Source organism: Chionomys nivalis, chromosome 12 (genome assembly GCF_950005125.1).
Source record: "Chionomys nivalis chromosome 12, mChiNiv1.1, whole genome shotgun sequence".
NCBI classification, from domain to species: domain Eukaryota; kingdom Metazoa; phylum Chordata; class Mammalia; order Rodentia; family Cricetidae; genus Chionomys; species Chionomys nivalis.
The window spans coordinates 2437493-2458779 of NC_080097.1; the positions used below are offsets into that span (position 1 = coordinate 2437493).

A 21287-nucleotide genomic window follows, 5' to 3' on the forward strand; every position below is an offset into this window, starting at 1 on the left:
TCCCCCACCTCCTTTCTACCCCCTTTTAACAACTTTTAAGATAATCAAACCATGTCTCAGTCAGCTCCTGCCCTCTAAGATGGATCTCCCATCTCTTGTGGGATAGGAGGAGGCCTAGACTTGGCCTCCCCCTCTGCTAGAGGCTTGGTTTGCTTGCTGCTTTCTCTGCTTAGAGAAAACCAAGGCACTCTGCCTCCCATTCCAGCTGTGGCCCCCACCCAGGACCTGCTGCCACCATGCTGCCCGACCTTGCCTGTGTCCTTCCCAGCCAGGGCTGTCCTCTGCTGACCCTGCAGCCTCCTGATGGCCGGGATACCATCTGCCCTTTTCTCCCTCTCTCTCTCCTCTGCCCCTAAGAAGCCCCTTCTTCTCCAGCCCAGCTCTGCAGCCTCACGTCTTCCCAGACTGACGCTTTCCCCTAGGTATCCAGCCTCCATCCTCTGCCTTGGTCCTCATCGCTATAAAGTGAGGGCAACGTCAAAATCTAGTCATTGGGACTGGCTCTCTGCTAGACATAGCCATAGTAAGGAGCTTCACAAATTCATGTGATTTTTGGCTCCCCTCATCTAAGATGTCGGAACTAAAATTTTGCTTTGGGCTCAATCTTAGCCAACGTTCTGGGTCTGTCCCCTCATAAAACACTACATCTGTTAGGGGACCTGAATGAACATATTTCACAAATGATACACCATTTGCTAGCCGTGTGAGATGCTGGAGTTTGCGGTTTTAGATACTGCCATTCAATTTAAGAACAACTCTAGAAACACAGACCCAGGGACCTAGAAAGCATTCCCAATGCCACTGGGATGATAGTTTTGTGTTTGATTTGCCTGAAGTTGCTGCTTTCTAATCCTATGCTGTCTGGTTAAACTGGGACCTCAGAGGCAGGGTTTCCTTAGCTATTACGATGATAGTTAATCTTCCTCGTTGACTTGTGTGGATTTGGAATCACCATGGAAACGTCCCGGGTATTCCAGCTAAGGGAAGATGGACCCTAAATGGCTGCACCATCCCACGGACTGGATAAAGCTGAGAGCTAAGCACCAGCACTGTGGCCGGTGCTGCTGCAGCTGTGCCACCCCCCCACCTCAAACCGTAAGCCAGAATAAACGTTGAAGGTGGGCGTACGTTGTCAACAGCACCGGGTAATGGATACAGCCACGGGACGCATTTATTCACTATGGATAAATTCCTATTTCAGTCTGGAATTTGCTTGCCTGAAAACGGCCAATCTGTTACCATCCGCACAGAGCCAACGGCCTTAATGCTTTCCTAGGCCCAATCAGACAGCTTGCTGATCCTTCTCTCTGGGGGGCATCAACTCAAGTCTTCCTTTGTGGGTGCCACGGACCAGAAAGATCTCCACATATCCTACAAGGTGGGGATGTTCTCGGATATTCAGTCTTGTCAGGTAAACTTTGTGCCGCTATGTGCAGGAGGCAAGAGTGTGGTAGGAAGGAAAAGGCGGCTGAGTGTGAGGACCTGCAGGTGGCACTGCAGGAGGTAAGTGCCTGGCAGCCACACTTGTGGAGGAAGTTCCCAAGATTGACTGGGGGGCGGGTGTCACTTGACTGTTGACTCTCTGCAGGGATCCCTTGCCCTCGTGAATCCAGGCTCTCACTGGATCCCACGCGGCCAGGCTGCGGCTGTGGGCAAGGCTTGCTTTCCCTTGGCCCGGCTACTGTGGGAAGGTGAGAAAACCAAGAGACAGTGTGTGTCTGGATTGTGGCTCCGTCTCAGCAGTGACAGAGGATGGGCCTCCGAGAGTCCCACTTCACATTCCTGTCTTCAGGACAGTGTCACATGGCCCTGGTCAGCAAAGGAAGGTGGCTTCTGTCCTCACACGCTGAGTGGGTGGTGGCAGCAGCAGGGTCCCCGGCTCAGTGCTCGGCTTCGGCGCTGCCTGTGGGGGCTGTGCAGGGACAGAGGGGTGCTCGGGCACAGGCCCCTCAGCCTTCTCACGAAGCCGGGTAGTCTGGGTCCATTTTATTTTTGGTGGAATTACTTAGAATGAAGCTTTACTTAGAGAAGTCTAATAAAAATGACGGGAAAGTAAAACACATAAAAACTTTATTGTAAGTATCACACACCTAAATTCGCATCAATTTGACACATTGCTGCTCATTTGCAGAACACACCCAGTGCAGTTTGCTTACGGGACAACCATCAACTCCTAGAGCTGTTCGTGCTCACAGTGGGCCCCTCCTGCCTTTACCTCCACGACTGTGTCCCACAGGGGGTATTCCTCACCCATGGGAATCTGTTCCCAGAAGGGCTGTAGTGTGTGCAGAGGGCCAGCAGGTTAACCCAAATGGGGCAGGCTGGGATAACTAGCTGGTCTCTCCTGGGCTGAGCCAGGCCAGCAAGCTCTCTGCTCTCTGCGCAGGCCCCACAGGAAGCAGCTTTTCTCCTTGTTCATTTCGCCCCTTTACTCTGCTTCACCCTTTAGCCTGAGTGGCCACAGCAGGGCATTCTAAGCAAAATAACCCCCAGCTCAGTATGATGGGCATTCCAGAGCCTCAAGTTGGCACTGGATCGTTACTTTTACTGAGAGCAGGGAGGAGTTGGGCCAGATTCCCGAGGGTAGAGAGGGCTCATCTCCTGCTTCCTCCCTCACGGAGGAACTTCTGGGCAGTGTAGGCAGAACAGCCCCTGGGATGTGAACATGTATTTAAGGAAAAAATAGTCCATAAAGAGCAGCGTGACACAGCCTTCCTGAGGTCACACGACCGGAGGTCACACGACCGGTCCCTCTACTGAGGACAAGCAGACTGCTCCATGTGAGCATCGTGACAGCTGCTCCCCGTCTGGTCTGCGTGATATAAAACTGCCACAGAAGCCTGCAACGGTCATGCATCTGAACATGTCGAGAAAGACGGTTCTCCAAACTGAGAAAGGCCCAGTAAAAAAATAAAGATAGAAAATACATGCTAATTTAATGGCAAACTTATCTGATGCTACAATGGTAACCATCTTGGAGTTAAAGACAGTGTAGGTGGGGACCACCCTCTCTTCTTGAGAACTTCTGTGCCGAGTCTGCTGTGTGGCAGGGACACACCCGTCATTCAACAGCTGGGCTGAAGGTCAGTGCTGCAGCAGGAAGTTGGTGGCCACATTGAGGTCATTGTTTGAGGCCCTCAGGGCCTCCAAGGCATCCCCTCTGGAAAATCCCATCTCCATGAGCCGGGCAACCTGCAAAGAGAGGAGAAACTGAGGGCCAACACCACTAAGTTCATCCTCAGCCCACGTGTTTTTCACGTGACTTTATTGGGAAGCTCAAAGCTTCTAAAATAACCAGAACCCAGGTCAAAGATTATTAAGTCTAGACCTGGTAGAACAAGACTATAATCTCAGTACCTGGAAGGTGGAGGCAAGAACACCAGGAGTTCAAGGTTATCCTGGGCTACAGAGTAGGTTTGAGTCTAGCCTAGGCTACGTGAGACTCTGTCTCTTAAAACAAAACAAAGAGGCTGCGAGGAGGGCTCGGCTGATAAATCATTTGCCCTGAGAGCATAAGGATCCCCCAGCACCCACGGAGAATGCCAAGTACAGTGGACTGTATCCCGAGGATGATACGTACCTAAGGCTGCCCTCTGGTGCACTCTCTCTCTCTCTGTCTCTCTCTCCAAAAAATGACTAAAGTAAACCTTTTCAGTGCTTACTATGTCACAGGAAAATCCCTCGTGACTTTTCTTGGTGCCACGACCGCACACCTGACAGAAAGTGACTTGTGGGGAGAGGGGACAGTCCACCCTGGTGAGGAAGGTACAGCAGGGTCTCAGTGGACCAGGAGCCAGAGAAAGTGGAATGCAGGAGCTCGGGGCCTCTTCCTGTTTCTAGCTTTGTTTAGATTGGGAACCCAGCCACAGGAGGGTGCTGCCCACGTCAGGTGCACTTCCCTCAGTTATTAAGTCTCTGGAAACATGCCTGAAGACTCGCCAAGTGTCTCCCTAATCCAGTCATGCTACTAATCAAAATAGTGAGGAATCAGGACTTCTGAGGCCCCGATGTGGCCCACTGGGCCAGGCTGTGGGACGGCCAGTGTAGACAGCTGAAGCTTACTGGGCACACGCTGTGTCAAGTGTGATCCTAGAGGAAGGGCTACAAGTGTGTCACTGGAGTCTCACTTTCGATGTCACACTCTGATGGTCACCATGCGCTTGGATGCTGGCGTGCCAGTTTCTTGCCTGCAGGGCACACCATGTGCTGAGTCCTGCCTGAGGCCTGGGCTTCTGCAGGAAGTAATGTCCCTATGCAAGGAGAGCTGAGGCAGGGACAGTAACCGAGAAATGGCGGCAATCTAAAGCCACTGGGGGCAGGAAGCATCAGGCTTGTACGAACCACAAATCCTGGCTGAGTACGGAGACTTCCTGTACTTGGTTGACAGGCAGTCTCCAGTGTAGACAGGTGGTACCCAAACTTCTCCATCACTTTTACCAAGTAAGCAAAGAATCCAGGCTGCCTGTAACCACAGCACTTGTGAGATAAGGCAGGAATTCAAGTCCAGCCTTCATCACAGTGAATACAGTGCTCGCCCAGGCAAGAGTGTCAGGAACTCAAACCACCTGTGATACAGAATGAATTTGAGAGCAGCCTGGGATACATGACACTCCATTAAAAAAAATTCACCCATCTTAGTCAGTGTTCTATTGCTGTGAAGACACCATGGCCACGGCAACTCTTATAAAAGAAAATATTTAAAGCACAAAGCTCATTGCCATCTCATACAGCAAAATACATTCAGTCCATTTCTCAGGCTCTTGGTCTTAATAATTCCATCATTGTCTAAAAGTCTCTGTGAGACTTAATGCAAACTCTTAGCTGGCTTTCAGCCATGCTAAACAGGAAAGGATCACCTACACCAACACAGCACAGCATATGAAAACAGTTCCCTTCCAAAGGCAAGAACAGGAGGAGTGAGGCCAAAAATGAATAGACCAGAGGCCACACTCAGCAGAACAAACACTACCCCTGCTCGCCATGCCTGGTGTTCAGGGCACACATGGTCTCACACTGACTTGAGGTCTACTGGGCAGCCCTGGCTCCATCCACTGTTGAGTTCCCTGTTCCTGCCACTGTCAACACCACCACCTGCTCAGGGACTGCTGTCTATGACTCATCCTTGCCACGCTGCCTGGCCTCCCAGACTTCCCTTTGAAATGAGCAGAAACTTCCATGAGTCTGAAACGCCCGGATTCTGCCTGCCTATACCACAGGGATGGTGCCAAGCTATGCTGCCAACTGAAGCAGTAGATGGCCCTCCGTGGACCTGGGGAAGTAGCTCCCTGAGCATCCCTGTGTAAGCAGGGAGTCTGGAGACGCTATCTTAGCTAGGGTTTCAGTGCTGTGAAGAGACACCATGGAGGCAATGCCTACAAAGGGAAACGTTTCACTGGGGCAGGCTTACAGGTCAGAGTTCAGTCTACTATTGTGAGAGCAGGAAGAATGGTGTCACACAGGCAGACACGGTGCTGGAGAGCGATGTCAGGATTCTGCAGGCCACAGGAAGAAAGAGACACTGGGCCTGGCTTGAGCATCTGAAACCTCCAAGTCCACCCCCAGAGGCACACACCTCCTCCAAGGCCACACCTCTCAACAGTGCCCTTTCCATTCAGACCACCACCAAGTCTTTCAGATGAGTTTACAATTTTACATCCTAGTCAGCTGGGGGTTGGGTCTGGTCAGTTCCTACCACACTGTGATGGCTATTCTTGGTTGTCAACTTGACTACATTTGGAACTAACTAAAACCCTATGAAGGATTTTTTTTTCTTTTTTCTTTCTTTCTTTTTCCTCCCTCCCCTCTCTCTCTTGATTTTTTGAGACAGGATTCCTCTGTGTAGCCATGGCTGTCCTTGAATCACAGAGATCTGCCTGCCTCTGCCTCCCGAGTGTTGGGATTAAAGGTGTGCACCACGACCGCCTAGCAACACACATGCTCTTACGGCATGCTTCCGATATCCTGGTAAAAAGTGCCTGGCTTCTTTGAAAATCCACTGATTTAACAACCACTTCCTTTATGTCTACAACTTTCTACACTACTTTTTAGGCCAGACTGCAGTTTTCAAATCCTTTTGCTCAGCTTTTTTGCTTGCAATTCTCACTGCAAATCTGGTTAAAAGTGGGCAGAAAAGGCCAGGCTTCAGTAAGAGTACCATCCTATTTTGAAATTTCCTTCACCAAATTAATTAGTTACTTTAAAACTTAGCTTCAAAGTCTTAGGACTTGGAAAAGGAATTCAGACAAGTTATTTGTTCAACTGTCACATAAATCCCCTCTGTCCCGATTCCCAGTACCGCATGGCCTGGCATTTACTGGCATTCTCATCCTTCAGGCTTCCTCCAGCCCACTTCCCCAAACTTTCAAATTCTTCCCATAACCCAGCTCCACACACTTAGGATTTAGTCACAGCAACGACACTATTTTCAGTACTAAACTGGCTGATCTTTGTACCTGTAACCAGATCACCTGGTAGAAGTACACGGCTACTGTGGCTCAGAGGTCTAAAGGTCTAGGCCACGGTCACTTTGTCCCCCTGTGCCTGGACAGAACATTATGGTCGTGTATGTGGCAACCAGGAGGCAGAGGATGAGACCAGGAGTCAGGGACGAAACACCCAAGAACCTGTTCCCTCACAGGGATGGAACAGCCAAGGATCTGCTCCCCTACAGGGACAAGACAACCAGAGACCTGCTCCCCTACAGGGACGGAACAGCCAAGGCCCAGCTCTCCCAGTGTCCTGCTCCATCCAGTTAGATCTCACTCCCTAAAATTTCTAGAACCTACGAAAACAGTGCTACCAACTAAGTACTGAAGTTTTAATACTTGAGCTTACACTGAAATTCATATTAAACTGTGACAGTGTATCTCAGATTCCAGTGCTTTGTACCCCAGTCCTCATTTTCTCATTTGTAACATCTGAAAACGTGGTACCCAGAGCAGCGTGCAACTCCATGGGGTGGGTCTGTATGCACGTGCATTCGTTTGTGTACACATACACACACATATTTGTGTAAAGAGTTTACAGCATGTAAACTAGCTTGGCAGAAGCCTGCTAAAACTTGAATATTTTCACCTGACACACTCAGGCTGGGTTTCTCAAACCCTACAGTGACCGTCTAGGTAAGACGACTGTGCGTCTCCGGCTGCTTTCCAGCCAACCCAAAGGAGTTACTTTTCATTCTAATGCTGTTGTCAATCATCCTTCTCAAACTTGTATTTCCCCAGTATGCTTAGCAAACCTCCAAACTTCATTTGAATCATTACTGAAGACAGTGTTTAAACAAGTTAGATCAAAGAAAGAGCCCTGAGCCAACGAGCGACTTCTATGTCCAGTGGTTAATCAAGTTCAAACGCAGGTCACTTTGTTTCTGCCTCCATTCCACAGGTGGACAGACATCTCCACAGTGATGAGAAGTCGCACCTCTCAGTGACATCGCTGTCAACAAGGTTATTCTGGTATCCTCAGCCCACAGAGATTCTTCTGACATTTACACGTCACCTAGTTCTAATCTGGTTCATGCCGTCAGATACCAAATTTGCCATTTTAGATTTCTAGGCTATTCTCTCCTTCCCTTGGGGCCTTTTACAGTGGGCGTTACTGTCCACCCACCCTCTCCAGCTCCCATCAGCTTGCGTGAGTGACAAGGGGCTGGGGAGCTTGTGGGACACAAGTCACAGGAGAGAAAAATCTCCCTGATGTCTCAGTTCAGCCTTGGGTTCCAATGACACCTTAAGGTGGTTCTCTGCACTGTCTCTTGGCCAGCCATAGTTGGGTGGTTCCAAATTGCTTTGTGTGTTGTCTATGAACATGTTCCCAGTGCTTCCAACAACTAGGCTGCTCCTGATGACTGAGTTGTGTGGGAAAGGCCCCTCTTCTACGTGTGTTGTCATCCTAAGTACTTCAGGCATGGCTGTGGATCACTTGTGTTTGTACCTGGCCAGGAGCAGGTCTATGTGCTGCTGACAGGCAGTCGTCTCAGGGGCTGACAAGGGCGGGCACCGATGTCGGGCCACAGCTTCTACCTGGTACCTGAGTTTTCCCTGTACTGATGATGCACTTGAGAATCCAGAAGATGCAGGTACAAGGTAGGAGATGCACAGTGGCAGGCAGCACAGACTGCATGGGAGCCCCTGGGTCTGGGGCGCTAGGCTGCCCTGTAAGCAGTGTCTGGCATGAGAACGAAGGCTTTCTGTGTGCAATCTCCCGCGATCGCTCCTGTCAGACGTGAACAACCACGTGTCCACCAGTGCTGGTTTGACAAGTGAGTTGGGTTTTTCACAGGTCTTTGCTGAAGAGTCTTGTCCTGCTAAAGGTGCAGCGAGCTTGGTGCTTCAGATGCTGTGGTCAGCCGCCAAGTGCCCGTGACTGCATCTGGCTGCCATACTTATGCGTTTTTCTGGGCTAAGACGATGAGTGTGTCTGGCGTTCTCACTGCTGACGGCCTGGTAGGGCTTATCAGACAGACCTTTAGGGCTGCCCTGAAAGCTACAGTCAAGGGGGTGGCTGGCAACAGATGATGACTTCACCAACGTCTCGGGCCAGGTCAACCTCTCCCCACCAGGAGGAAGGCTTGACATGCCCTGTAGCCCAGCACAGGTTAGATGAGGGCTGATAGTGACGTGGTCAGGCTCAGTGATGTGAGCTCCTTAAGGAATAAAGACACCAAGAACTTCACACAGCCACCAGCAGGCCACACACGCTGCATCCAAGTCATTACCAGACACCAGGTTGATAGCAATCTGTATGGGAAACTTACAAAATGCCCCATGGGAGTTTTCTGAAAAGCCGTTCCCATCTTTGCTGTCTCTCTCAGCCCACTGGGTACCTCCCTCCTGCTCTGGCGCCACGGGAGGCACTGTCTAAAACCACTGCCAACTACTAGCTTAGCGTGCAGTGAGGGTTCTAGTCCAAATTCTAACCCACCCTCTGCTCGGCTTCGGTAAGAATGCAACCACAGGTGATTAATGCTCAACAAGGCTACTCTGCTGTTTTGGCCTCTATCTGTGTATCTCTCTGTCTGTCTGTCATATACCCATCATCTATTCATCATCTGTCTGCCTACCTATGTACCTATCTATCTAATCTATTTTTGAGACATAGCCCTGGCTTTAAACTGTGCAGTCCAAGGGGGCCTCGAGCTTGCAGCAATCCTGTGCCTCAGCCTCCCGAGTGTGGAGGCTACAGGTACAAGGGACCACACCAGCTCCTTCTCAGTCTTGCGGAATATCCAATGCTTATTTTCTGTGACTGAGGCGAGGGCTTGAGACAACAGAATCTACAGGGCACCCAAGGAGCCTCCTCTCTCCTCCTCCCTGGGTTGAGTCCCACGGAGACGGGACCGTGAGTCCGGCCAGCTGCCTGTCGTCACAGCCCACTGCTGGCGTCAGTGGCCTGCTCAGCCTCCTGTGACGTGAGGAAGCCTTGTGGCTGGCTGACCCAAGAAAGAGGACACGGTCAGAACTGCAGCCACCAAAGGGCACCACTGTCAGCTGACAACAGGTCGACCACACTTTTCCCTCCTACATGTTCTTCAGAAGACAGACCACACTGCGAGGGAGGAAACAGACACGCAGACACACGGTTCTTTCCTAGTTTTTCTTTTTTTTTTTTTTTTTTTTTTTTTTTGGTTTTTCGAGACAGGGTTTCTCTGTGGTTTTGGAGCCTGTCCTGGGACTAGCTCTTGTAGACCAGGCTGGTCTCGAACTCACAGAGATCCACCTGCCTCTGCCTCCCGAGTGCTGGGATTAAAGGCGTGCGCCACCACCGCCCGGCCCTAGTTTTTCTTTAAAAAAAAAAAAAAGCAACTTATTTTTTCCAAATAACTTTGATGACCTCTTCACACCTCCCTATTTCAGTATTTCTCCAGGCCCAGCTCACCTCCCGTGACACAAGTCGAATGGGAAAGACCCTCACCAACAAGACACAGCAACACCTTCAATGACAGCGGCTTGGTTTGCTCAACAAAGTGTGGTTTTCTTTAACTTCCCTTTAGCTAAGAGTGTCAAAAACAAATGGTGTTTTGGGTTTTAACTTCCCAAATTCTGGTGCGTATAGCTCGCGATGCCCACCAGATAGCGGCCCCACCCCGTGCACAGCTGGGCACCCCCTGCGCCAGCTCACATGCACTCTGATGTGACAGGCAGGGCAGCACTTGTTACCTGCCAGTGCCAGCTTCCTCCCCAGCGCTGCCCTGGACGTCCCTTGTGGGGATGCAGCTCTTTCTCATCCTAATCTGACCCCCTCTCACCTCCTGGCCGGCCAACAAGGGTTCTCTGTTATTTACATCCCTGCCAGGGACCCTGTCCACGGCTGAGCACGTAGCAGGTCCTCGGCAAAGGGCAACTCCCTGCCCACGCCCGTCTTCCCAGCATCATCAGGGTGGGCAGTGCAGCCAGGCTGACTGCGGGCTGATGAAAATGAAGTCAGACATGACTGGAAAAGGAAGTGCGATTCCCCTTCTGTCAGCTTTGGTTCAGCGTGTTTAGTGCATTTGTGTGGGATTACCCGAGAGCGCACCATTTAAGTGCAGGGATATTTGATATTTCCCTTCTTCCTTTGATTTACAAACAAACAAAAATATATAAATTTGACAAAATTTCATTATTTGTTACTTAAAACCTTATTCAGGGATCAAGATAATTATGTTTATTTATGGGCATGTGCCATGGTGTTGCGTGAGGGTCAGAGGACCATTTGTGGGAATCAGTTTTTCGCCTTCCACCACGTGAGTCTCAGGGAACAAGCTGAGGTCATCAGGATGGTGACGCTGATTTGCTAGTTTTTAGAGTGAGTGTGGTATCAGAATACCTGGCCAAGCAAGCGGGATGGTGGCCACCCAACTCATGAGCTCACCGAGCAATGACCACTGCACCAAGTGCCAGGGTGGTGGGGGAGGGGCTCACAAATCCCCAGCCCCAGCTGAGGAGCTGCAGAGAGTTAATGGTTGCTAGGGAGGAAAGTCATCTTTCTCCTGTGGTGTAGCCATCAGTGCAGTGCCCATGCTCCAGAAAACAGCTGTACCCCCATGCTGATGCAAGCAGCCCTCATCCACTCAGTGGGTGACTAAAAAGGACTAAAGCGTAACAGTGGGAGAGGGACTTGTCCAGAGGGAGTGAGAGAGAACAAGAAGGAAGTTGGGTGGGGCATGATTGAGTACATTACGTACATGAATAAAATATCGAAGACTAAATAAGAACTATTAAAAAGAGGATACAGGGAGGAGAGGCCAGTCAGAAGCACTTGTGGCTATAGGAAAGGGATTATCTGACAAACTCTGCGCGTTGGTGTATTCTCAGCCTTCCTAAGTCAAGCTCTCCAGGCCACTCTGGAGCCTCTCTGCAGCTGCATCCCTCCCTCAGCATCTGTGGACCTGACTTGGGGTGCAGCGCTCATCAGTCCCTTATCACGGTGGTCTCCATCTCTGCCCTGCACACAGCACAGACACTCCGAGGCCTCTTGACAATTCTAGGGACAGGCCGGGACTGAGTTTCTCTGCTGTTCCTCACTGCATGTCTCCCTAAAGAAGGCAGGCGTGACATCCTTTCCCTTGGCTTCTTGGGGGTCACCTTTAGATAGATACTCAGTGATGTACGGCTCTACCTTCACCCCAGCCTCCTCCACGAATGCCTCTTTCAGGTATATGAGACGGAGCTGGGATACCATCCTCCAATGGGTGATGAACTGGCAAAGAAGCCATGGTTCTACTCACTGAAAATAGGTGAGTTCTGAAAAACCTGGAATCTCAAAAAGACAAAAGTAACAAGCAGCAGAGATGGCAGGCATCGATGGCTGCATGCTAACTTGTGACATGGCACCTTAATATACAAACATTTCCTTTGAATATTGGCTCACAAAGTCCATGGGTATAGTTCCCACGGCTGGGTTTGCTCGCACAACTCTCACTAAAATCCCTGAGCTCTGTGTGCATAGGAGGATTTTTTTTTTTTTTTTTTTTTTTTTTACATTTTTCTGAGTTTAGAAAGTCACTGTTTTGTTTTTGGTTTTTTGAGACAGAACTTCTTTGTGTGTTACTGTTTCTTTGCTGTATTAAAGTTACATGAGTCAAGGGTTAGAAAGGGGCTCGGTGGTTACAAGTGTACACAGCTCTTACAGAGAGTACAGCTTGATTCCCAGCACGTGGAAGCACACTGTGAAGCTCACGACCACCTCAGGCCTCTGCACACAGCCGCTCGCACACGTGTAATAAATGACAAGTCACATGACTCAGGTGAGGATGTAGTTCATCCTCAGCTTTGCAAAAGCAAACAACATGGGACCCTAACACTTAAAAAATACAAACACATTTAATTGAAAAATTAAGGATAAAGTTTGATCATATTTAAACGTGCTAATCACATTTCTGATAGTGGCCAACATTAACAAACTAATTGAGATCACACATCAATTACAACTTTCTGAACTTAACTGTGAGTCTCTAGAAGTCAAGTCTTTTTCCTAAGAGACAGGATCTCACTGGACAGTCCTGGCTAGCCTGGAACCTGCTGTGCAGATGCAGGTTCAGCGCCATGGAAATCTACCAGTGCGGGATTAAAGGGTGCACCACCACACCCTGCCAAAACCAGCTTTTCATTCTTCCATGATAACATTCCAAGAGTGCACGAGAATTATGGGCTGTGTGAACACTGACGGTCTGCCCCGATCAGGAACATCGAAACAAGATTCCGAAGCAAGCTGAGAGACAGAGGGGGGATGGGGAAGAGAGAGAGGCTTGACAGATGGTTGGAGAAAGGCAGGTTGACCTCTCCTGAGTGTGTAAATTCTCACAACGACTGTGAGGGAGAGTTCACAGCTCCTACACAGTGATATTGACAACATGTTATCCTTAGCACTATCATTCTGGGAGGATCAAGGGAAAACGTCTCATTAGGGGAAACCCCATAGACAATGACACATTTTCACATTCTCCTCCTCCTCATTTTGATATCTTTTTTTCCCCTCCCCAAACTGCCAAAACCAAGAAACAGCTCACCTGTAGATACTTGAGGAATGTGACTCACAGCAGTCTTGGTGTCTGTTCTCACCCCATGGGTAACTACTCTACTCTCTGTCATCACAAGGGTCTGATGATGCAAATACATTTCATTTCCTCCTCACCTCTGGGATGGTATTTCCTATGGGATTGTTTTTGTTTGTTTGTTGTTGTTTTGTTTTTTTTTTTTTGAGACAGGGATTCACCGGAGTAGTTCAGGCTGTCCTGGAATTGCTCTGTTAGACCAGGCTGACCTTGAACTCTCGAGTGCTGGGATTAAAGGTGTGTGCTGCCACCCCCAAAGTGAACTAACTGATAAAGAAGATGGGACAGATGAACTCTGAGGCTGGGTGCACGGCACGGCTCTAATCCCGGCACTAGAAGGCAGAGGCAGCAGGACCATGAACTGAGACCAGGCTGGGCTTCAGAGTGAGGCCCTGTCTCTAAAAATAAAATAAGCAAATAAAAAGGAACTCTGGTTGCACATCTGGCCCTCTGCTGCTAAAACCTAGAGAGTTAGTGAAATACAAGCCTGAAGCAAGAAGCTGCCAGGCTAAGGGACTGACAGACCCAACCAGACAGGTCGACAGGTTTCTGGCAAAAGCCCTGACCCAGGCCTTGGACAGGGACGTGGGAGGAGCCTACCCACACACTTCTGATTACCAAGTGTGGGTACAGACAGTTTTGTAGCAGAGGCTGTGGACAAAGGGCCTGGCTGGTGTGGTCAGCTGCAAACCTGCCTCTCCCAGGCAGGGGGAATCTCAAGTGTTCTCAATGCAGTGCTTTGGACTTTAACACAACTCAAGCATGCAGCCTCGGAAGATCCCTAGGAACCCAGAGTCGGCAGCGGTGGTCTTGTCAAGTGGCTTCACCTCCAGCCTCCTCACTCCAGCTGCTGGGAGAGCTTGAAAGCAGGGATCTGACACCGGCATTCACTCTCACTTCACCAGCAATTAACAAGATGGCCTTTTGCGTGAGATGGCTTCTCCACGATGCCCAGCCTGGTTCACAGCCTTCCTGAAGGTACCTGAGCAGCTTGCGGCGTTCTTACTTTTGGAGAATGCAGGTTAGCTGAGAGACTTTACAGGGGTCTCTCAGATCATACCAAGTTCTGTGTCTTGAGTCCTTTTCAGGGTATAAATACAATACTTCTTTCATTATCGCAATGTTAGTTTTGGTAAGGGGGCTGTGCCCAGTCTCCTTACTGCAGGGTTATTAGTCTCCTCATGTAATAGTAAGTATCTCACCGATGGGGAGATCCTGTGAGAACGCAGAGTCCAGTGCTTCATACACTGGTGCCTTTCCCTTGAATTAATGTTTACTACGGCGGTTACAAAGCTGTGGGTTTTTTTATTTTGTTTTTAAAGAAAACCATGCCCTTCCTACTGTACAGACATGGGCCTCCTTCTGACCACTCTGTAACATTTACCAGCACTGTTGGCACGGTCTCCGCATCTGATTCTGACCACTCTGTAACATTTACCAGCACTGTTGGCATGGTCTCCGCATCTGATTTTGATCACTCTGTAACATTTACCAGCACTGTTGGCACGGTCTCCGCATCTGAACTCGGTCCCCAGTCAGCGACGCTGTCGGGGTGGTAAAGTCCTGGAGGAAGTATGTCACTGAGGGCGGGATTTGAAACCAGAAGCCTCACTCCACTTTGTTTGCTCTCTGTGCTTCTGCTTGTGCCTGAAGATCTGAGAGCTCAGCTCCTGCCCCTTCGGCCTTGCCTTCCCCTGCTGCTGTGCCTGACAGCTAGACTCGCTGCTCGGACACTGTCAGCACAAATAAGCTCTTCCTTCTATGCGGTCTTGACCATGGTGTGTTACCACAGCAACAGAAGTAACTGACAGTCGGTATGAGCGCATGGGTCCTGTTCCCAGTGGATTACACGGTATGACTCTTCTCACGTGGATGCTTGAAGCCGACGTCACCAATATGGCCAGTGGAATCTTCTGTGATGGTCTCCGGAGTCCTTGTGAGACGCCATCGGTCATGGATGGGCACAAGATGTTCCTCCAGGGTTTCTTGTCACCCTACCATGGGATCTACCATGTCTACGGAGCAGTGGGTGTGCTTGTCACTACTGGACATCAAGAGCAAGGGTACAGTGTGTGGACATGTGTGCTTACTTACACACAGAGCCACCCACTCACTCCCATGTACACAGAAAACCACCGTGCTGTGCACACACTGCTGACTTCATCCCAACCCCAGTTCTTTTTTTTTTTTTTTTTTTTTTTATTATGTATACAACATTCTGCCTCCATGGATGCCTGCAGGCCAGAGGGCGCCAGATCTCATTACAGATGGTTGTGAGCCACCATGTGATTGAACTCAGGTCCTCCGGAAGAACAGTCACTGCTCTTAACCGCTGAGCCATCTCTCCAGCCCCCCAACCCCAGTTCTTGAACTACTATGAAAATAACCTATAAACAAGTTAAGATTTGTGTGAGGTTTTAATGCTGTCTCGGTGTATTCAGTTCAAAGCTTACTAAAATTAACCCCCTCTTCAACATCATCATGTAATTCATCAGGATAAAGCTGGATCATGTTTGTAATTTTAAGACAGTTCCCTTTTTGGTAATTTACTTCTTGAACACGTAAAACATTAACATAATTTAAAATTATAAAAGTCAAAACCACACAAAGGAGCTGCTCTCTTCCAAGATTCTGCTTCTCTCCCAACCTTCTGTAAGGAGCCCACTTCATCCATGTATTTTTTTTTCTATTTTAGTGATGAGGTCTTGTTATGTGACCCAAGTTGTTCTGCAATTCAAGAACTTTTTGCCTTAGCCTCCTATATACTAGGATTACAGATGTGTGTGACAACACCCAGCTAAGGATGTGTGTATGTGCTCACACACGCGTGTATGCCATGAAAAGATCAACCTTGGGTGTCCTTCATCAGCTGCTGTCCACCTTGTTTTTTTGAGAGTCTTGCCAACTAGGCTAGTCTGGACTGCCAAAGCAAGTCCTTAGTCTTCCTAGGACTGAGATGACCAGTGCTGGCATTTCATACTCGGGGCCTCAGGCTTTCATTACAGGTACTTTACCAACTATCTCTACAGTCCCAAAGTAAGCTTTGACTTCTTGCTGGTCCACACTGCTTCATGCCTGCCTGCAGTATGGATTAGACTGAGTACAGGTGTCGCTGGTTAGCCTGCGGTATGGATTACATTGAGTACAGGTGTCGCTGGTTACCTGCTCCTCTGAAACTTCCAGGGGAGGAGATGCTCGCGGCTCAGACCGAGGGCCATCCTGATAGTTGATATTTCGTCGCTGACGTAAAGGCGGGAAAAGCCGATTCCAGTTGATCATTCCTCCCTACAAGACAGCAACAAAGTGTTGTCAGGAAAGGAACAGAGCCTCCCCACAGGCAGTCACATGCTGCTCTGTGGTACTGCGATGCAAACCCCACATCCCCAACACCTCAACCAAGAGGACACAACCAGCCCCTGGTATAGGAACAGAGAGAGGTACCCTGTGCAGGTGAGCACACCAGATCCAACCTCAGCCTCACTGACCCTGTCCCAGGGTGGCTACGGCCACATTTCAGGAGCTCCAGACTTTGCAGGACATAATGGAGACACAGACATGGAGCAGGAAGTGAGAAGAATGCCAAGGCTCCTCCTACAGTCCTGCCTGACATCGGTGATACAGCCACTTCGGGCTTCACATCTCAAGAAAAGCGCACGACACCACCCTCTCTAAAAGTGCCTGTTTTTAGCTGTGTGCAGCTCTTTGAATTTACTAATTTAGAAATGTCTATTTTTAGACATCTTAGACTTCCTGAAAATTTATAGACTGTACAAGTCTGAAAATCTTTCTCTTCATAAAGACCTAAACCACCTAAGGAAAATACTTAACACTGGCTGAATATAACAGGAAGAAATGGAAATCCTAAGGTACCAGAAGCAAGTAGACATGGAGAACCTGAGCAGAAGCAGGCTGGGACGTAGCCAGCCAGCAGGCCAGCCAACCGAACAGGGATGTCAAAAAATCAGAGGCAAAGCCAGGCACAGAGGAAGCCAGCCTCTTTAATAGTCAGGACTGCGGTGATAGCCAAAGACACAGAAAGTTAAGGTTAGACTTCTGTCTCAGCCGGCATGCCAAGAGTGCTCCGCAGACTAGTGACCAGAGCATGGAGGCAGCCAAGTGTGCTCCGCAGATTAGTGACCAGAGCATGGAGGCAGCCAAGTGTGCTCCACAGACTAGTGACCAGAGCATGGAGGCTAGACTGTTAGAACTCTGAGACGAGGATACTTTCATGTCATTGTGACAGGGAAAAGATTTTTCAAACAAAAATATGAATAATGTGGCTAAAAATCATTATATTACCAGTAAGAATGTACATTAAAAGTTCAGCTGTTGTTGACTAAAACAACGGAGTTAATGACAAACGGCAAACATATTAAAAGGAAATGTTCACAACATGTAACAGACAAGAACATTCAGAAACACTAATGAGAAAAAAATCCAGTGACAGGAGTCAGCAGAGAGTGTGATAAATAGACATTTACAGCAGAGGAAGCCTCAAGTCAACAAATACAAATGCAAATCAAAGTACGGTATCTCACACCAGCGGGACAAAGTAAGTCCAGCACCAGCAGCTGTGAGGACAGTTAAGATAAATGTGAGGTCTATGGCTGCTCAGGACGGTGCATACTGGGGAGCGGGGAAGCCTCGTCTCGGGATCGGGGAACTCTTCCATGCTAGTACCCGCACCTCCATATCTGGGAGGTAGTGAGGACTGAAAAGATCCTTTAGGAAGAATGTCCTGGGAGGCAATGAAATGACAGGAACACAGCTCTACCTTGTCCCCCTGCTCTGTAATACAGAAAGGTACTTCAACAGAAGGTTCCAGGAGCTCTTGGCTCTCAGGCGCTTTCACACAGGGTAAATATGAACCTCTACAAACAGGAAGCACTTCCCTTACGCTGTCTTTTTCAAAAGCAACAGCCACACATTTCACAGAGGTGGAAGAAAAGCTTGTATTTTCAAAAGACATTTTATGAAATACCAGTTACTGACAAGATAATTTCTAAAGAAAGCATCTCGTGCAGACAAACAACTGTGAACAGGTATCCACGCTGTCCAGACTGTGGTGCATTCTGGGTGAGGAGGTTAGACCAGGCTCCATGGGCTGGGCACACGGCCCTACACTGGAGCTGATCATCTGCAGGGAGACAAGACACCCAGAATTAGAGAAAACAAAACAGTGACTTCTGGCATTTCCGAGGGAAGACACGAAGCACAGCCAAAGGGCCAGAGAACCCTTGAGTGGATCTCAGCCAAGTGTGGCCAGGGCATGGTGGACCTCAGCCAAGTGTGGCCAGGGCATGGTGGACCTCAGCCAAGTGTGGCCAGGGCATGGTGGACCTCAGTCAAGTGTGCTCAGGCAGAGCTTAGCTATGGGGAGAGCACAGGTATTTTGTCAGTGTGCTCAAGGACAGAGCAGGAACAAAGTCACAGAGCAGTCTCTAGCACTAGAATGCCTGGGGGTTCAGACTGCAGCTCTGCCTCTGCCTGTGGGATCCTGTCCATCAGTTTCCATAAATGTACAACGGGAACAGTGCCTCATGCTCACGGGGGAATGTATGAAGGTGTGATGAGACCGCTCTACATGTAAGCATTTAGGACACTCTGAAGACAGCAATCAGTCTATGCTGCTGCCTTTCTTCAGCTTGCTATGGACCCTGGAGGCCCTGATGGATGGAGGTTGGCACACCCCTCTTCCCTGATGTCTTGCCAGCCCAGTGTTACCCAGTACAGCTGGAGCTACTTCCTTATCCAAGAGGGTGCTCTGAAAGATTGAACTGGGGAGTGCTAACAGGATATTGTGAATGTGATGTCTCAGAAAACTTAAATGCTTCCAAAGCATTCACCCACACTGAAAAGGGTGGCCTCTGGGGAAGCTACACCTGTCCTCAGTTTCTCTGTCTGGAACATGCGTTATCAATCGGCTAGGAGAGAAATATGGCACTCACACTTGGGCTACTGCTGATAGACAGTGTGCTGGAAGACTGAAATGGTCAAAAGGTCAGCACCAAATGTGATATGAAGGGCTAAGGAGAGGCTCAGAGGCTGAGAGCTCATACCATGCGTTCTCTCAGTGGTCTGGAGCTGGCCCTCAGCACCCACACCAGGCAGCTCACAACTACCTGTAACCCTCACTCCAGGGGATCAGGTGACCTCTTCTGGTCTCCTAGGACACCCACATCCACACACGAGAGAGACAGAGAGAGAGAGAGAGAGAGAGAGAGAGAGAGAGAGAGAGAGAGAGAGAGAGAGAGAGAGAGAGAGAGGTGCAGACAGAGACAGACAGAGGGAGGGAGACACACACAGAGATATACACACACATACAAATCAAAATCAAAATGACTCTGAAAACTGAAATGACTGCTCAGGGACCCTGTGCTTAGGGCCGAGGGCCGAGGCTGAGTTGTATGCAGGCTTCCTGACCCTGCCACAGAACGAGGCTCTCCAGGGTCTCACCTCATGGCACATACCAGAAACACAGGCAAGCACAGCGTGGAGGGCAGCAGGAGCAGCCTGGAGGAACGGGGATCGGGCCCAGTCCATTTCTGACCACGGCACAGCACTGAAAGCTCTAGTCCAGACCAGAGATGGCCTAGACCTAGGGGGAGGCTCTTATGGAGGACACTGCAGCTACGGTTCCTTCCAGCCCCATGGCTCCGCCTCAGTGTCCTCCGGAATCACCTCATCTCGCGTCCCCTAAGGTTGTGTTTCAGGAGTTCCTTCTCCATGTTCTGCTGACAAGCCCTCATCTACTTACAGGGCTTCAGGCACTGTATTTGTGGTGAGGATTCTGGCCTTGTAGCTATAGAAACAGGTGTCCTGGAAATACCTCCACCTAAATGTTCCAGAGGCACTGCACCCGGAGCACATCCCAAAGCTACCTTCAATCCTATTTGCACCCCATGCTGCAACCCACATCTGCTCTCAGCAGGAGCAGGCCTAGCTCTGTCCCCTGGGACCACTCTGCTCCGGTCAGGCCACTTTCCAGGGTTTTCCTGTGTCCTCCCTCTATTTAAAAGCCCTTCAACCACCCTGATGTTTTAGTTTTTCCATGTTATTTGTGTGTGTATGTGTGTGCATTTGTGCACAAATACACACCCAAGCATGAATGTGGAGGTCAGAGAACATACAGGATTTTATTCCACCATGTGGGTTGTGGGAACCAAATTCAGGTCATCACACTCAGTGTCCAGGGCCTGCACTTGCTGAGACAGCTCACAGGCCCCAAATGCTAACATTAAAACAAGAGAATCACTCTATTTTCCAAATCAGAAAAGGAATTGAGAACAGCGTTACAGTTTTCTCCGTTGCCAACCTCTTTACTGTCTGACCCAACAGGAAGAGGACAGGTGCACACTTGCATCGTCAGTTCTGCTCTACTTGATTCTGAAGCGATGAAGATAAACAGAAACCGAAGTCTCCCATACACTGCAGACCACACTCTGACACCATCAGCAGGTCCCCAGGACAAGGGCTTTCCAGGCTGCTACTTCTAGTGACCTTTGTTACTAACCCGCCCTCGGCTCCTCTGCTCTCCCCATGAGCGGGGCTGGGAATCTCACCCTATGACTGCTCACTACACTTTGATTGCACACTGACTGGCCTGACTCTTACACAGGCTATACCCTCTACCAGGGCTCAGACTCTGTTCTGTTCTGTGCAGGCCTGGCACATTAAATCCTTGGGAAACAGCCACTGCATGGATGAGTGGACAAGGACACAACGAAGCACACCGCACTGCCATGCTACATGGGGCTCTCTCAGCGGAGATACAGTCAGTTCCAACCTGTAACACTAGGGAGTGGGCTAGCAGTGGAGATACACAGTCAGTTACAACCTGTAACACTAGGGAGTGGGTTAGCAGCGGAGATACAGTCAGTTACAACCTGTAACACTAGGGAGTGGGTTAGCAGCGGAGATACACAGTCAGTTACAACCTTTAACACTAGGGAGTGGGCTAGCAGCGGAGATACAGTCAGTTACAACCTGTAACACTAGGGAGTGGGCTAGCAGCGGAGATACACAGTCAGTTACAACCTGTAACACTAGGGAGTGGGCTAGCAGCGGAGATACAGTCAGTTACAACCTGTAACACTAGGGAGTGGGCTAGCAGCGGAGATACAGTCAGTTACAACCTGTAACACTAGGGAGTGGGCTAGCAGAGCAGGTGGGATGCAAGGGTAGGAGGGCTGGAGGAAGGAGCCTCACAAAGTAGAGGCTGAAACAGGCTCAGAGCGCAGCAGTAACTGCA

The 21287-nt window shown here is 49.5% G+C and overlaps 1 protein-coding gene across 1 annotated transcript in view; it reads right to left on the reverse strand.

The window, feature by feature from the left end:
- Nucleotides 1-2053: 2053 nt before the first annotated feature.
- Nucleotides 2054-21287, reverse strand: part of Ubac2 (UBA domain containing 2) — a 149421-nt gene continuing 130187 nt past the window's right edge. The window contains exons 8-9 of the mRNA XM_057786303.1: nt 16199-16321; nt 2054-3192 (exon numbers count right to left, since the gene is read on the reverse strand). Coding sequence (XP_057642286.1) covers nt 3085-3192; nt 16199-16321 — 231 coding nt within the window. The 3' untranslated portion in view covers nt 2054-3084. The remainder of the gene's footprint in view (nt 3193-16198; nt 16322-21287) is intronic.